Below are 17,276 nucleotides of genomic sequence, written 5' to 3' on the forward strand. Positions count from 1 at the left end.
GAAGAATTTCACCATACACTTCATCATCTTTCTGCCTTTTGTCGTCCATTATGTCTTTAATAGAGCTGAAACGATTCCTCGATTGATTCGAAGTACTTGATTACAAAAATTACTTGAGTCATTTTCTCCGCCTCGAGGAATCGTTTTTTCGAATTTTAAAAAAGATCAAAGAGTGGTATTTCAAATAGAGCTGAGGCCATATTAAGAGAGTTTTCAGACCCCTCAAGCTACCTCTTATACAAAATAGCAACTAGCAACAAATCTAGCTTCTTTTCTGGAGTTTGGAGACTAATGGGTTATTCTACGAAACGGGTGCCATTTGGGTCCGCAACATTTGATGAGATGTACAAGGCACAAAAAATGTGTCAAAGTGTGTTTACCAATTTTTGAGCTAACAAAGCAAGTGCTCTTATTGACATGCTGCATCAGAAAAATCTATTTCTTAAAGAGAAAAATTTTCATTTGAAAAATAACTGCTCTTTAACTAAACAAAAATGTAATTTATCCGATTACTTGATTAATCGATGGGATTTTCATTAGAATTAGAATACTCAAATACTAAAATATTCAATAGCTGCAGCCCTAGTCTTTAATAAAGCAAAAATAACTAAAGCTTACAAAGGACCCTCTGAAGCCTGAGAACCTGGGCACCCTCAGTTTCCGGCTTCATTGTTTAGATGGTATACACAAAGTGTTTCCATTTTTACATGGTTGACAGCTCTAATGAGGCACAAAACACACACAAGTGAGAATGATGTAGTCCATCAGTAATTCACGGAGCACATTTATTCTCTACCTTCTTTTGGCGATGAATGGGTAATGGTAAAATAGAGGGAGGACTGTAACAGCCTGCCAACCAACTCAGGCAAACAGCAGGACGTGCTCTCCCTGCCAGACGAGCCGCCATCACAGCAACTGTTGCCACAGCGCAGAGCTGCCAGCCTAGTTTTGATTAGCCTGTGTTTAGGATGTGATTGGCTGTAGTATGAATGGTGAGGCAAAGAAAGGTCTTAAATGTTGTGTAATTAACCTCTTCACTTGCAAATATTCCACTTCAGACTTTGCAACTGGTGACAGCCTCCTGTCAGCAACCTGCACCAATCAAGCTCTAATGTAAGAGACAGCGAGGGAGAATACAAAGACAGCGCTCGGGCTGTCACCACTGCGGTGTGTCTCAAACAGACTGATGAGACAATGCTCCACATCTCAGTGTTCACAATGAACAGGCCCCTGACTGCTGCAATGGAAACGTATAAAGGAAAAACAAGTCTTCACAGCCATAATCATCATCTACACACGTGTAAAGAAAACAGCCCACATAATCAGAACCTGTGAGTGAAGGGCAGACACAAGTGTGATGGATAAAACCTGGTTTTGTCTGATTGAAGGTTCATGACAGGCTCAGTGTTGTATTAAGACACATCACACATGCAAACTGTTAATGTGACACAAAAGGTATCACTAGAGGCAAAAGCAGACAGGTTTGAGCAAATTATAACCTAGGAATACTGTGAAGCAGTTTTTACAACAATAACCTGCATGCATTGATAAATCATCTACCACTGCACTGTTGAGGTTACTTTATCTATCAACAATCAAGCATACATATTGTATGACAAGGTTTATCATTTTTCCTGCAACCAAATGTTTAGCATGGGTGCATGAGATTAATTTGACTAGGGACATGCAGATGCTAACAGTTTTGGATGTAAGAAACTATGAATTATAAAGACATCAAATGGATAGTAATTGTCTATTTGAATCACTATAATTGTCACCACGTGAGCCACTGTGGATTTGCAGAAAGAGTTTCTCTTAGAGCAGCTCCCTGCAGGCTACCAGGGGTCTTTAGCAAGGTGAAGCTAGATTTAAAGAAGCATTACTTGCATCACACTTAAATTATTCCAGCCTGTTGTGTTAACTCACCATACAGTTGCATCTCGCAGAAAACGTCCTCTTCCCCTTCCTCGTCGCTATCTCAGCACTGTTTGGCTCACTTAGCAACTAGCATTCGCGTCTGTTTACTTGCAGCTCGTGAATCATCAGTTGCGTCAGTTTCTCAACGTGGCTTTCTGTACAACTTCAAAATAAAGTTAGAAGCTTCATCATCGTACCTGTGCAGAAATTAAATCGGACACATTGCAAACACTAATGCGTGCACTTGAATAACCGTTCAGGACTAAGCCAGCGCAAGTAACTGAACACGCACATACATGAACACGCGCAAACGTCAACGTCTGGTCGCTATCCAGCCAAATACGCGTTGACGTCACAACATACCGCAAAATATTATTTAATGATAATATAGGTTGAACCATACATCTAATAATATACGTTATACTCTTTTTTTTTTTAAAGATATTGTTAATATTTAATTATTATTATTATTATTATTATTTTTAGGAAAATGTCTTTTCTTTATTGAGGCCATGAGCCTGTTCCCTTCACTTCAAAAAGGAAAAGTAAAATTATTTTAATTAATTGTAAAGTGACCTTGTGTGATATATGGCGCCTTTAAATAAATTTATTATTATTATTATTATTATTATTATTATTATTATTATTATTATTATTATTATTATTATTATTGTTGTTGTTGTTGTTATTATTATTATTATTATTATCAGAAAATATAAGTCATAATGATTTAATACTTTGTAAGGCCGTGACAGCCAATTCACTTCAAAAATCCATTTCAGAAACAGGCGAGTTACATTGGGGAGGCTACATCCACTTATTATACAGTCTATGGTCAACTCATTAAACAAACCTATGATTATCAGTTATTTGGTGTTTGTAAACAAGTTTGCTTCTTGTTCCATTTATGCTCTGTCATCACAGCATCACTTTAGCAAATCCTGCTCATTTTGTTTGAGAGAAGAGGCCAGACGCAGCTTGGCCCTGGATGGATCATGGATTTTTTCCCTTCTGAAAAGAAGTAATTTCCATCCAATTAATTTCTTCATAACATGCAGATAAGATAACAGTATACCATTTTCCTGTCAAGTTTGTTTACGCATTTGCTATTTTCAAAGCCTGTGTCCACAACCCTGTAATGTGTGGTTGGCAGTTCACAAGTGAGTGAACAAATCAAAGGTGTCCTTGTAGTTTTATTTTGGAGGGATTTCTTACACTTGTAGGTTTGCAGACTGTCATATTTTTCACAAAGGCAGGCAGTTTCTGTAAATGCACAAGGGTTTCTGGGAAAGCAATCATAGACCTAAAAAAAAATCAAACCCTCCTTCAGTGAAATAGAAAACAACAAAACGATTCCTCCTGCTGAAAAAGAGAAAGTAACACACTTTCCAACTCTGCTTTTCATCCTGAAAAAAAAAACACACATTTGTCAGTAGCCAGGAAAAAGCCAGAGAGTATTCAAATCAGCTGAAACATTTCATGAGTCACAGTCTATCCAAGAAGGGATGAATGAGTTATGAGTGTAAAGTGCCCTCAATTTTGAAATGGACTGAGCCAACATAAGAGGAGGGATGGAAGGTACATGTCAAGCCAGACATCTTACAATGAATGAGAAATACTGTGAACAGACAAATGACTATACAATTTGTACCCAATTAAAAAAGCATACGTCCTCAAACTTTTTTTTGATTGTTGTCTGGAAGAGTAACTACAGTTATTTAGAAAGTCCCACGGATTGATTTGATTACAGGTATGAAAGGTATCATCCACATTCTTCAAACCATCATGTTGTATGTTTCCAGCTAGAACATTACATGGTGTGTGCGTTCTCTATGATCCTCACTCAGAGCACAATGGTTCAGGTTCAAAGAGAGTAACACCTTTTCCTCGTGTCTTTGGGCTACATGTGTCGGCTCAGTGGAGTGGTGAGTCACCCCGTAGCCCCGGCTCTGCTGTCCGACAGATGGCTGCTGCTGCTGGGAGCCAGCTAAGACGCTGCCTGGTGGCGGCTGGAACTTAACCATGAAGGGGTCTGTTGGTTATGGAGAAATGTGTTCAGACGGACTAATTAAAAAAGTCTTTTTCATCAACTCGGCCCATCTGTTGAGAGAGCACAACCTGATGGAATGGCTTTTAAAGCTACGTCTTAGTGAGCACTTTTACTGGATTACATTATTTATCCTCTTTTATGGGTATAATGAATTTCTTTGTAGCGAGTGATCTCATGAGTACAATTTGTAAATCTTTAAAAGAGCTTTTAAAAACACAAAGCCCTACCTTTGGAGAGCTCCAAGTCGTTAACCTGACTGTATTACAACATACCCAACAATTCATGTAATCAGGGACTTTACACTGTCTATTTTTTTCTGCCCAGTAGAGTAGAACCTCTCATTTTTAAAATCATGAATATTCATTGCGCATTAACTTCTCACATCAGTATTCCGAAGGCGTTTTAAAACAGTGTCTGTAAACAAAGCCTTTATGGAAATCAGCTTTTATCTACAAGCAATCTCCAACAAGGGACAGCAAGAGCACAGATACAACAAGGTCAGTGCGAACATGTACTGGAGAAAGTTCTGCTCATCATTCTCTGACAAGGTCAGAGCAACATGATAAACCAGCCACGGCTCCATAGATTACCAGCATTTTAAATCACATTACTGCGACTCTGTCCAGAGCAACGACAGAGAAAATGACAACCTAGCAAGAAGATACAGCATCAGAGACTGGCCATGTGCATGTTTGAGTGTGCTGCTGTGTTTGTGCATTCTAATAACCAGTCATTACCTCGCCAGCTTGCAGGTCAACACAAAACAGGCTGTTTGAACCCATGACCCACATCCTGCTGCTCATTACTGTCCAAACCAGATCAGGATTCTACGAGTTCAGTCATCGTAATAAAAGGGAAATGATTCATATAACAGTTTGCTGCTTAAACGTAAATTGTTAGTCTTGAGTCATCTACATCATTACAGCTTCTCCTGCCTCCATGTGTGCTGAATTAAATGCAGTACACAGGGTTAAATCTTCAGTGATCTACAAGTTCAAGTTGTGGAAAAAGGCTAATTAATCCACCTTTACATGATGGAGTGCATCGCTTTGATTTAAAGCCAAAGTGGCATGTTGCTGGACTAGCAAGGCCACCCAACCTGAATTTACAGTCCACACAGGAGGAGAAAAAGCCTTTAGGACTACATCTTTGAAAGGTTTCTGTCCTGGTGCTAAACTCTACACACATGCAATCTGTTTAGAGGATGAAGATGTCAATGGTTACGACCCCCCTGAAGCACAAACATGCAGGCCCAGAGAGAATCAGCGAGACTCTTTCTGTTGTGTGTGTGTATGTGTGTGCGTGTGTGTGTGTGTGTGTGTGTGTGTGTGTGTGTGTGTGTGTGTGTGTGTGTGTGTGTGTGTGTGTGTGTGTGTGTGTGCGTAGGCGCTGATAATTTAAGGACTTTTTCTCCACACCAGCTTGTTTTAATTACTGAGAATAAGTGGCAGCATTTGGTCAGGTTTATGGGGCTTCTTCAAAGAGCGAGTTTGGTTAAGACAGGCCAATCTGTGGGACTGCAGAGCTGTAAATCCAAAACCACAACCACTAACTAACGCCTGAGGAAGATGCAGGCAACCTTACAAGGGCGGAGGGGGAGAAAGGAGGTTCAGAAAGTCTGTTTTACTTTTAAATTTTGAAGCTTTTATCCAGAGCTAGACATTGAGTCATCTGTAATGAAAAGTAAAAGGATTTTCTTCCACAGATTTTGACTGGCATTTGTTGCATTTGAACATCTTTTAAGGGTCAGAGGTAAAAGAGACCCCAATTTAAAAAGGCTCTGACTTCATTTAAGTGCTTCAAAAAGCACCAGCGCCAGAATGTGACAAGACGATAATGGGAACAAAGACTTAAAACATGCAAAAGACATCAGCATATTCTCAAAACTGATGTGGATTAGGATAAAACCTCTCACAGGGAGGGGTGAGTGGGTTCAGTTTGAACACAGGAAAACAGGGTCAGGGCTGGGATGGGGTGAAGAAGGTGAAAAGGGGTGAGGACGGGGGATTCCTGACTTTTCAGTGAACTCATTTTTATTCTAATACTACATCCAAGTCCCTGCTAATGATCCAAGCCCTGAGGCAATGTATGCTGGGATACAGAGCGCTGACTGCTGTCTGCTCTGCACACACCCAGCAGACAGCAGACATCTGAAGTGGCCGACAGTTTCCTCTCAGACAGACTTCCTCACAGTGACTGGGAAGCAGGTTTTTACAGTCTAATCCAAACACGCTAAAAATCAAAAGAAAAAAACAAATTCATAGGAATTTACTGTCCTTAATTTTATTTTACATGCAGTGGTGGATAATTTTATTGTTCCAGTGTGCAGTCTGGATGCTAAAATAACCTTAGAGTTGGATTTGATACACACTGACCAGCTGGTCTTTCCATTCAGCCAAATTAACCTCTTCTGTTTCTGATGAAAACAGAATTAAGAGGGAGGAGGCAGGATGTTATCGCACAGCAGGGTTTGAATTCTAGCCGAACACGTTCACACACCTACAGTACAACACTCCACAGGACTTCATGTTCCACACCGAGCTGAAGGCTCTCCCCAAACATGGAGTAATTAATCACTCTGGACTTGTACCATCCAGTTTTATCTCATTTCCTCACTATCACAAAACAATTTAGCCCATTTTCTCTGCAGAGCAGGTTGGCAAAGTTAATTTATGCCCCCCCCCCCAAAAAAAAGGTGCAAGACTGCAGTCACGTTGAAAGTCAGATCATTCTCATCCAGTCAAAACCTGTTTAACACTATTAAGATATGGCTTTCAAACACTAATTGAAGAACAAATAAAAAGCATTCTTTAATAAGACAAACACAGTTCAGATAAGGTTGGAACTGGAGTAAAATGTTGCTGTTACAACAGATTCTGGTGGAATGCAAATCATGAAATTCCTTAATTTAATTGAAAATAGTATTAAAACAACATTGATCTTTCAGACTTGAACAATTATCACTTTTTGAAAAATATTTTACATTTCATGTCAGCTGCATGCTCCATGTTTAGCATTACTCAATTAAACCAAAGTGAACGTTCCCATTCTTGCCTAACAAGGGATGTTTGCCTCGTAACAGTTCACTTTCTCCTTTATTGTGTTTTGTGTTTCATGATGCTCAGACCACGGTTTGATATCATCCTGCTGATATATGGAGTGTGTGAAAAAGGAGTGTGTGGATGGCAGCACGTGTTGCTCCTGATCGTTGTGTGTTTACGGTGCCTTCTCAGATGTGTGAGCTACACATGACATGTGCCCTTATGTTTCTCCATTCCACTGTGGATGCTGGCTTTTGAACTGTGCCCTGATGAGATGTCAGAAAGTCCCTCTTCTCTTTGGAGTAGAGAGGCCAATGTCCACAATTTCCAAAAAGAATGCCAAGTTTTGATGTTTCAGACCTAAATGGACTCAAACCCAAAGGACTCATTTTTCTGACATTGCTTTGAAGTTGTTGAAGATTTTACTCACATAGTCTCGTACAAAGTTCTGATCCCCACCAGGATTTCATTTTTATACTTAGTCATGGTATTAACAGATATCTTTTGTGTGCCTAACATATATATTTTTGCATGATGCTGGCAAAAATTCAAAATAAGCCTGTAAATCCATTAGAATACTTTTTTTTTCCTTTTTTCAACACTTGATAATCTTGACCAGCTTTTACTTTCCCTTCTAGTGATATTCAAAGACAACTCTTAAGAGACCGAACAAAACAAGGAAAGCACAAATCATCAATAAGAAGAAACATTTTATTCACAGGTACTGTAAAAGTAAAACACAAGCTGCCTTATCATACATTTATACACAGGGTTTGAAAATCCTATACAAAAACAAAAGTCTTTGAAAATATGGGTTTTGATATGAAACATGACCTTACATATAATCATTTCTTGGAAAAAAGGTCGAAGTTTGGTAACAGTTATTTAATTCATGAGCCCAAACAACCCTACATTAGTGAAAAACTGAAGCATTGTAAAAAATTAGAATGGTAAAAATGGAGTAGAAATCATTTGTAAAAATGATTAAAAAATCTCATGCAGCATCTTCAGAGAGGGCCTGAGAGTTTACATCTTTGAAAAGGAAAAGAAAGTCATGTCCATCCTAGCTCTACAAGCAAACATATTAAAGTACAACAAAGCCAGTTTGTTTGTCCTAACAATCATTTTTCAGCGATCATCTTTTTTTCTCTCTGTGAGTCAGCTGTTTGATTCAGGAGAAGCACATTCCAGCAGCCATAACGAGCTGATATCATGACTGATTTTCCAAAATGTGGTCACAATCATGTGCTCTCGTTGACTGCAAATTATCATTCTTGAGCCTTTGTTTGGGACACTATCAGCTCTAATAATCTGAGAAATTTAAAAAAGGAAAAGAGGGGAAAAGAGGCCAAACTGTGCTGCTGCTCTGCTCTGAGGGTCTGACAGCAGTTGCAGGAAACATACTGGAATGCATAGAGGCTTGGTAACACTTTAGAAAAAGTATGATACAAGAGGCCAGAGGACTTATGCCATATCTGTGTGTCTGATTAACAGTGTAAAGACAGCAGAGATCTGGCTCTCTGAAGAGCTAACTCTGTGACCACGGTGGGTTATGTGAGACTGTCAGGTTGAGCCTCTGATACTGGACTGAGGCACCAGAAAGGATGGCTGAATGAAGACTGATCACTCACTTTCTATCACAGTGGCCCTCTGATTGATATGTTTTGGCTTAATCTCTCATTTTCAGTGAGACAAACACGAGTCGACAACGGAGCCCGACTGCTGCTCCGCCGTAGTGCATCCACTGAGACCCATTGTGATCAAGGCAACTGGAGGAGAAAAAACAACATTCACTCATCCCCGTGAGCATTTACAGGCCAGCTTGTAGGAGATGAGTGACAACAGCAAACACAGTCCTTGATGAGATAACAGAGTCCAGTTTGAAAAGTCTAGAAAACTACGGAACCAGAGAGTTAAAGTAAGGCGCTAGAGGCTGAATGAACGTGGTTAAAAATGCTGACTGAGGTTTGAAAGAAGAGGCAAAAGGCAAAGTCTGGGAGCGCAATAACATTAGCTTATTGCTTTTTTCTTTTTTTTCCTCTTTATTTTTTCCCTTAAAAGGATATTTGTACACACCACATCATCATATAAATACACTATACAATGCAATATAAAATATTTTTTCTTAAAAGCAATATGTTCAGGGGTTTGCTTAGGTATGCTGAAGATACCTGCACCTTATGAAAAATAACGACTTAAAACAACAGTATAAAAGGCACTTCCAGGTGTTGTTCATTGACTCTTGAGTAAGTGATGGCCACTGCCTTGCCATAAAAGCAAAAGCATTTGTGCTCACGTTTGATATCTCCGCCATTAAAACACGTCCTGGACAACGAGGCACTGTCACTAGGTGTTAGCATCTCCTCTGTTTTCATGCAAATATCCACTTTCTGCTCATCTCTGTCACATGTTCTTCTTTGCTCCAGTGATGACTACATTTCATCATCCTTTGTTTTCTCACTTCCTCTTCTCTCCATTTTCACTTGCTCTTGTCCTCAGACTTCGACTTCCCGCAGTCCCTCCTGAGCACCAGGTGTTGGCATGGCGATGTCAAAGCAGGTCACCATCATGACACGGGACTTGCATAGATTGACACAGAACTCCAGCTCCTCTGTGGCCTGTGCCAAGGCCTCCAGGTACTCTGGAGATTCTTTATCCAAACTCTGGTCCACCTCAACTTTAGAGATAGAAAATTACATTAACATCACAGCTTAAATCTAACATCTTTTAGCTTCTGGTTTAAAATAAGCGTTTACTTACACTCTCCCATCCACTTGCTGGGGTCCATCATAAGTCGGACTTTAGTGTCTTCCAGCTCTTCCAACAACACTTCATGCTTCACTCTCAGCTCCTTCACTTGCTGTTGCCTTCTCTCCAGCATCTTCAGTTTACTGTTAAAATACTGCAGACCCTGAGATAACAGAAGAAGAGATATAATGAGGAGTGACCTTAGGAAAGCTGCTGACACTGCTTGCTTGAAGAGCAGTTAAAAATAACAGGAACTGACTCTAAAACAGTCTTATGAATAAAAATAAAGAAACCTTCAGTAAAATCTAAGAACATCACTTTGAAAGTGTTTGTTCTGCCTATAGTAAAACTTAACCACAAACAAAAAGAAATGCTCACCTTGTCAACGTCCTGGAATGGTTGCTGCAGACAAAATTGGAAAAAAACAGACAGAGCAAGTTAGGTTTTACACAAGATTAAATATCTAGGAGGACAAGTGCAGCCAGCGATACAAAAAGAGAAGTTTTATTGTTCCTAGAAATGCTGTAAAGAAGAGGAACTGACATGGGTACACATAACTGCAATCCTAATTTCAAAACATCGAAGAGAAGTTGCAGAAGGCAATTTTGTCTGTCAGGCAGTGACTGCTGGGAGAGACAAATTAAAGATCATTTTTTCCTAATTGAAAGTAAATCAAACCACCATCTTGCTGATTTAACATCTCTCTTAACAATTCCCTGTCTGGCTGTGTGTACGTGCGGGACAAGTTAATGATCCACAGATGAGGAGTTAGCTATAAAAAGCGATCAGGCAGCCGCTGATGAGCACGAGCTCTGAGCAGATTTGGGGGCTGCTGTTGGGTACCATTACATTTATCACACATTCCCTGACCAATCTTCTCACACCATCTTGTTTTTTTTTATTTTTTTTATTTTTACACCACGACCGTCGTCAGCAGCATGTGGGTCGCCACTCTTCTCCAAACCAATTAACCCTCCTCACTAACTGCCTCCTGAACTCTTGACATTCCAGACGATCGCTGCAAAAATACCAAGCTCTGGGGACCTCAGCACAGACGCTTAAACATCGGGATTTGCATCTAAGTTGACTGAAGGTCAGACGTCTGAGACATTATCCCTGTCCAGTTCTTTAAAAAGAAACTGGGAAGATGTGAGCGAAGACATTCCCACAACTCAAGGCAATGTGGCACATCCAAAATATTCCTGAAGCTTAGCAAGAGGGATTCACACGCCCTTGACCCAGACATTACAGTATCATGAAGAGGTTTAACAAGATGCACCAGTGTGTGAAACAAGTAACAGCGACCCCTCCGCTCACCTCCACGGTCTCCTCCTGTCGTCTCCTCTGGAGCCGCTCCACGTCATCGATCTCATACACCTTGATTTCAAAAGGCTCTTTCAGCGCTCCAGACATGGGAGGCAGGTCCACCCACTGGCCTGCTGCGGCTGCCTTCTTCCCCAGAGACGAGGTGTCTGGGAGGGGAGCTGGGATGAGCCGCCTTCTCTGGAAGCCTGCAGAAAATTGCATGTGGACAGACAAACACCTGTTTTACAATCAGAGCATTAGCAGGGATCCATGGGTAAATATGTATGAGCTTCACTCTGAGACGCCAAGAGATGCAAGGCTTCACACGGGTCGACGGTGATGTGGTGATTGCATATTTATAAAGCTTTCATATGTTGCCATTTTATATAAAAGGCACATGAATTCAAATGGTTATATACAAGGCTACAAAAAGCTGAAGCAGGTCACTGCTGCTCATGTTTGACTCTTCCTATTTGATCATCACAGAGATGGAAGCAGGCTGGTTTGAAGCATTCATTATCATTTTCCTGTGTATGTATGAATAATGTATGCTGCTGATTCAGGAGGAAAGGAAATCCAATGAAATACCAATTCGTGAGTGTAATAAGAATGGATTCATAAAGTTAGAAAAGCTACGAGGCTAATTTGTTCAGAGAGGCTTTGTTTCTAAACTCTATTCCAGATATTGTTGGATTTATTCCCCTGTATACTGCTAGAGGGAAAATAATAAGCATTTTGTTATTTGATGTTTTGGCTCATCCTCTCTAGTCCTTCTTTGGGAATTTTCAACAAACTCTTCCTTCTGTTTTTACTTCTCCCAGTAAGGTGGGGGAGTGGGGGGAGGTAGAGCGTGCAGCCTGACTCAGCAGGAGTGAGCTCAAGCCCAAACAAGCGTCTCAACCTGGTCTCCCTTCCCTTCTTCTTTCTTTCTAACATCTACCCATAGCCCTTTCCCTTTGTCATCTTTCCTCTATATCATTGCAAATCGTGCAAATGAGGGGAGTAGGGGAAGGTAGGGCATCCGGTCTAACCTTAAGAGCACAAGTTTCACAGAGTCAATTTGAAACATGGGTATTACAACGAGATATATGACACCCTAAAACCAGCACTGTATCCTCACCGTTTGCTCTTTTCTTGGGATACTTGGAGCTCCTCATCCTGCCTGAAGTCGACATGCCGCTCTCGCTCATGGAGTCATGTGCTGAGGAGGCGCTGCCGGTGGCCTCGCTGTCACGTATCATGCTCTCGTATCCACTGCTGCCTCCGCTGTGGTAGAACAAAGCCGTACGGCCCATAGCCGGAGGCAGCTCCCCGCTCAACACGCTGCTGTTGTCGCTGCCATGGCCGCTGCTATAGCGCTGTGGCCTCCTGGGCGCCGTGATTTTGCTGTAAGGTGACGGCAGCATGGCTACAGGAGATTTGTCATCACTCACGTTCACCCCGCTATCGTTTCCACTGTCCGAATCCCCTGAAGCTCTCATGTGTTTGCCTGTTATGCTTCCCGATGCAAGTTCACTCACACGGCTGTTAGCAGCCCTCATGGCCTGCTTAGTGCCCATAATTGTTCCTCTTCCTGGTTTGCTGCTGACGGCAGCAGTAGCAGTTCGAGTGGCTGAGGTCCGTCCTGATGGAGGCAGGTTGGCGTTGGTGTTTTTGCTCACCGGAGCAGCCAAAGATTTGGTGGAAGAGCTCAGGCCCTTTGAGTTGTTGGCTGACAGAGAGCGTGCTTTACTACCATTGACTGCTCCCAATGCTCTGGGACTGGCAGCAGCCTTCACTTGACCAGACCTGCTCAGGCTACCTCCACTCGGGGAGGATGGGCAGGTAGCGATAGGAGAGCTGGATGAATTTGGAATACCAAATCTTGGGATAGATTTGTTGGATTTGCTGCTTCCCAGACTTGTCCCACTGTTTTCCCTGCTAAGCGCAGCTCTGGAGCCTGATAGAGATAGACTTTCACACCTTTCCAAGGACATCTGACTTCCATAATGCTGTCCATACTCGCCTTTAGGACTCCGACCCTTCAGGCTGGAGGTAACTTTGGCTGTGTTGAGGCTTGAGGTTTTGTAACTGGTTGAGTCCACTCTGTGACGTACCTCAAGCTCATCCTCAGATACAGCTGCCCTTGTTCCCCTTCCTGCCTCCCCATATGCTGACTTTAAGGCACTTTGGGGCAGCAGGGTTTTTGTCTTATGATCCAGACTGGATTTTCTCACTGGAGGAGGGGGTGGAGGAGACGTGCAACCAGGTCTAGGGAGGTTGCTTGCCTTCTGTGAGTTAGCCTTGTTGTTCTTCCCCAGAGAGGAGTATTTAAGGCTGGTGGGCGATGCAGTAACATCCTGGGTTCCCTTGTGGTCCGTGGAGGAGTGGATGACGGGTACAGTCCCCAGGGTGGTGGCACCTCGTCTCAGCTGAGGCATTTTGCTGGGTGGATTCTTGATGGCTGACTTCTCACAGCCGTCGACCACCCTCTGGGACGAGGTAGACCCCTGCACCTTGGGTGGGCGAGGTACGCTGTTGCTGTGGTTGGATGCTCTGCTGCAGGAAGGGATACTACTTGGAGGGTGTCTGAGGAATTTGCTGGTGCTGCTGGAGTCAGAAAGCTGAGGTTCTGGGTGGTTGTTGCTGCGCTGCCAAGGATCTTCTTGTTTAGCCTCTTGCCTTGGTGGCTCTCTGCTGCTGCTACTGCTGCTACTGTGAGAGATGGATGAGGTAGGTTTGATCTTCCGAGGAAGACTGGAGTGGATCATGGAGGGGCCTTGTGGAAGCTGTGAGGAGCTGAGTGAGTGAGCTTTAGTTATTTTTGACGTCATTCTGAGGGAGCCTTTGGCTGATTCTGGAGATGGAGGGCACTTGGTCAGCGATAGTTTGCTTGAGGCTGCACTGTCACTGTCTAATTCAGAGAAACTGAATCCACTGTCGTTTAAGGAGTTCTTCGCGTCTCTCGGAGAAGAAACACAATGCAACATATCCAAGGAATCAAAGTAAAAGGTAGCCTCTGGTGCCGTGTGTTTGGTCTGTGGAAGGAAGACGTCTGTGGAATGAACTCCTTCACTCTCCATGGTGCAGACGCTAACCTCACTTAACCACGAGCTGATGGATGAACCTCTGCTGTCCATCGCTCCCTCTTGGAACGGCGTAACCACAGCAATGTTCACCTCTGACCCTCCCACCGCTGACGTGTAGGCATCGAACTCATCATTGATGCTGCTGATGATGCTGACAGGTCTGGAGCCAGAGGCCAGCGCCTGAAGGGAGCAGTCACTGTTAAAGCTGATGATGCTTGATGGCCGGCCCTTATCCACAATACTGCCTATAGAGAGCTCCTCCACCACAGTGAACACCAGCTCGTCCTCTCCGTTCAGCTCCACAGGCTGCTGCAAGGTGACAGTGGCTCTGAGGATGTCCCGATCCAGACATCGTTCCCTTAGAGTGGAGCGCACCTGGCACACTTCCATAGGAGCTCTGAGCAAAGGGGAAGTGTAGGGATCTCGTCTTTTCACAGCTTGGTGACTCATCCCCACAGGAGGCATTCTAGTACAGGATCTCTCCTCCTTGTCTGTGTTCTCTTTCTGCTGTGAAGGAGGTGGGGCTGGTTTAGGTAAAGCTTTCTTGTTGGAATAGACCTTTTCCCTCACCACTGGCTCTGAATTTGGTCCTGCAGAAGTCACCAGTTTGTTAGAGCTAGCCTTGCTTTCAGAAACAAAGGTTTTCTCCCCATCAGCGCTTGTTCTGCAAACATTCTGAATGCTGTCCGATGGCGCCGTTTCTGCAGGTGTGCATTGCATCTTTGCATTGTCCAGTTTTGATTTACTGTTAGGACTGCAGGATGGTGGCGTGGCAACAGATTTAGGGGATTGTTTGGGTGAAACACCCTCTTGGTTATACAGGATATTTGCTACAGTCTTTGGTGAAACAGAGCCTTGGCTCTCCTTGGATTTGTCCATTTTGGGGCTGGCTTGGCTTTTCTTGCCCTCCCCGACAAACACAGTGGGTTCTTCACTGCCATCTATACACTCCAGCCTCTCCTGCAGCTCAGCAAACGTGTTGCACTTAAAGAACTGGTCTCTATCTAGAGGACCATCTTTTGTAGACCTCTTCTTGTTCAGGGAGGGGATGATTGGGACGAAAGCAGGCGGGCCTTCGTTGTCACTGAGCTCTCTGTCTGAGATAGCAGCCCCCCCAGGGCCCACGTAAATGACAGTGTCACAAGATTGTTCACTACTGGAGGAGTAGTCTGGGTCACTGAGCATTAAGGGCAGGTCTGGGTCCAGGGCGACTGTCCGAGGGTGGAACGGCCTGAGGTGGGGCGGCCTGCGGATCCTGCCTTCTTCACAGGAACTCTCCCCACCAGATGAACTTGATGCGTACTGCAAAGCAAAGATGAAATGAAACTCAAAGTTAAATCCTTTTGGTTTTAAATTACCTCATGAAAAGATGACAGTAATGAGATTCTATGGTCTTACAATATTCATGTAGCAGTCTCGTTTCCATTCCCCACTACAAACCATTTAACTCCTTATAATTTACAGAAGATTCATTCCTGAACTACTTCAAAGTGAAATCCATCACTAATATGAATCCCTATGATACTCCCAGTCGATATTTATCTAAAGGTTAAAAGTGCACATCAATAGTCATATGGAAATGAACGCCAGTAATACAAATTGCTGTATGTGTGCTGCGTTATAATCATGTCAGAGACCTTTACAGAATGAATACATGCTGTCAGTCTGCCTAATTATCTGGAGCATATATTTCCCTAATCCGAGGAGCATTACACACATCCTTGGGCAGTGCTATTGATTACATGATTATGTGTTGAGGAGCAGAAGAAAACTAGCTCTGAGTTACTGCTCTAATAATCTTTCGTTTGCAGCAGAAGGGACCACACATTCGTTTTCCTAACAGCTCCAAAATTAAACGAGGAAGAAAAAATGAGCTTCGTCATGAAATATAAAATCAAAATTAAACATGTGCAATTGCTGTAAAAGATGCAGTTACAATAAGTTAAAGGTTGATGAACACTTGCTTTACATTTGTCTTTTATGAACTATGAAGATAAAGTGGATTTACTGCGAGAAGCATTAGTTAGAAATACAAATCACATACTTAATTTTACAATTACTGCTGTCAGTGTCTTCTTTAAATATATGACTGTTTATCTACCAGTTCATTGCTTCATATGCTAAACAGATTTGTCAGCACTAATGAGAACATTGATGTACCTTAGACTTCTTCTTCCTCATGCGGTGGATACGTGATGCCAGCTGGATGGTGGTGAGAGAATCAGCGTAGTTGGCGGGGGAATCTGAGATGTGGGCGATCATAGTGGTTCTGCAGTTGATGTTGCCAAGAGACTCTCTCAACAACATCGTCAGTTTGCTGTCCCTATGGGGTGAGATCACAATGATGTTAACAAACAGCACAGTGAGGTTTCATAGAGAAAATGAAAGTAGCTGTTAGCATTCCACAAATGATTTCTGTTAACCAAACTATGGTGCTTCCTGTCGGAGAGTTGGGATCTTTTCATAATTGAGAAACTTTAGTATTACCTCTACAACACCAGGGAAGTTAATGTGAAGCCAACTAAACCAAGCAAATAAACAGTTCCAGTGAAAAACTGTGAGAGTGCAGACACATGCAGCGACATGTCTAAAAGAAATAAAACAACCTCCTTACCACAGCGTAGGAGATTGTTAAGCTAGCTGTGGTTTTCTTACCTGTAAGGTACATGTTTGGCTCCATTTGCTAACGCCATGATGACATTTCCCAAAGCGTTTAGGGATAAACACAAGCCTCCCCCTCCGTCTCTGCTCTTACTCAGGACCTTCTCACAGCTCCCCAGGTCGATGAGGTGCAGCCTGCTCCGTCCTCCAGACACTGTGCCAACCACAGAAGAAGAGACATAAACCAGGTGAGCAGCGCTCAGACACTCCCACTTTGAAGCTACTTCCTCATGCACAGTGCCACGATGACAGGAGTGGTACGACCTAGAAAAGACTAGACAGGGCACTGTCAGAGCTGTCTGATTTATGTGTGAGGAAATTTCCCACAGTGAAGTCGTTCAAAGTGGTAAACTCCCATTAGATGTGTAAATCAGGGCAAAAAGGAGGATCCGTCAGTTAGGCATGTCAAAACAGAAGAATTCACTGACAGCTTGATGTAAACAGTCCAAATCTGCTGGTTTAAAATGCAGAGATGGAATTGGCTGT

At 42.7% G+C, this 17,276-nt stretch overlaps 1 protein-coding gene and 1 long non-coding RNA gene across 4 annotated transcripts in view; both read right to left on the reverse strand.

The window, feature by feature from the left end:
- LOC141807108 (uncharacterized) overlaps positions 1–2,204 on the reverse strand; it is a 44,816-nt gene extending 42,612 nt beyond the window's left edge. The window contains exon 1 of the long non-coding RNA XR_012599809.1: positions 1,927–2,204. This is a non-coding gene — a long non-coding RNA (uncharacterized LOC141807108). The remainder of the gene's footprint in view (positions 1–1,926) is intronic.
- A 7,188-nt stretch (positions 2,205–9,392) lies between these two features.
- Positions 9,393–17,276, reverse strand: part of kif26ab (kinesin family member 26Ab) — a 79,868-nt gene continuing 71,984 nt past the window's right edge. For all 3 annotated transcript variants that reach the window (XM_074691739.1, XM_074691740.1, XM_074691741.1), the window contains 7 exons: positions 16,785–16,944; positions 16,290–16,452; positions 12,182–15,431; positions 11,074–11,267; positions 10,135–10,158; positions 9,769–9,919; positions 9,393–9,685 (listed from right to left, as the gene is read on the reverse strand). In XM_074691739.1, coding sequence (XP_074547840.1) covers positions 9,504–9,685; positions 9,769–9,919; positions 10,135–10,158; positions 11,074–11,267; positions 12,182–15,431; positions 16,290–16,452; positions 16,785–16,944 — 4,124 coding nt within the window. In that variant the 3' untranslated portion in view covers positions 9,393–9,503. The remainder of the gene's footprint in view (positions 9,686–9,768; positions 9,920–10,134; positions 10,159–11,073; positions 11,268–12,181; positions 15,432–16,289; positions 16,453–16,784; positions 16,945–17,276) is intronic.

Source organism: Halichoeres trimaculatus, unplaced genomic scaffold (assembly GCF_033239565.1).
Source record: "Halichoeres trimaculatus isolate MK-OKI-2021-1 unplaced genomic scaffold, fHalTri1.1 fHalTri1_scaffold_17, whole genome shotgun sequence".
Classification (NCBI taxonomy): Eukaryota; Metazoa; Chordata; class Actinopteri; order Labriformes; family Labridae; genus Halichoeres; species Halichoeres trimaculatus.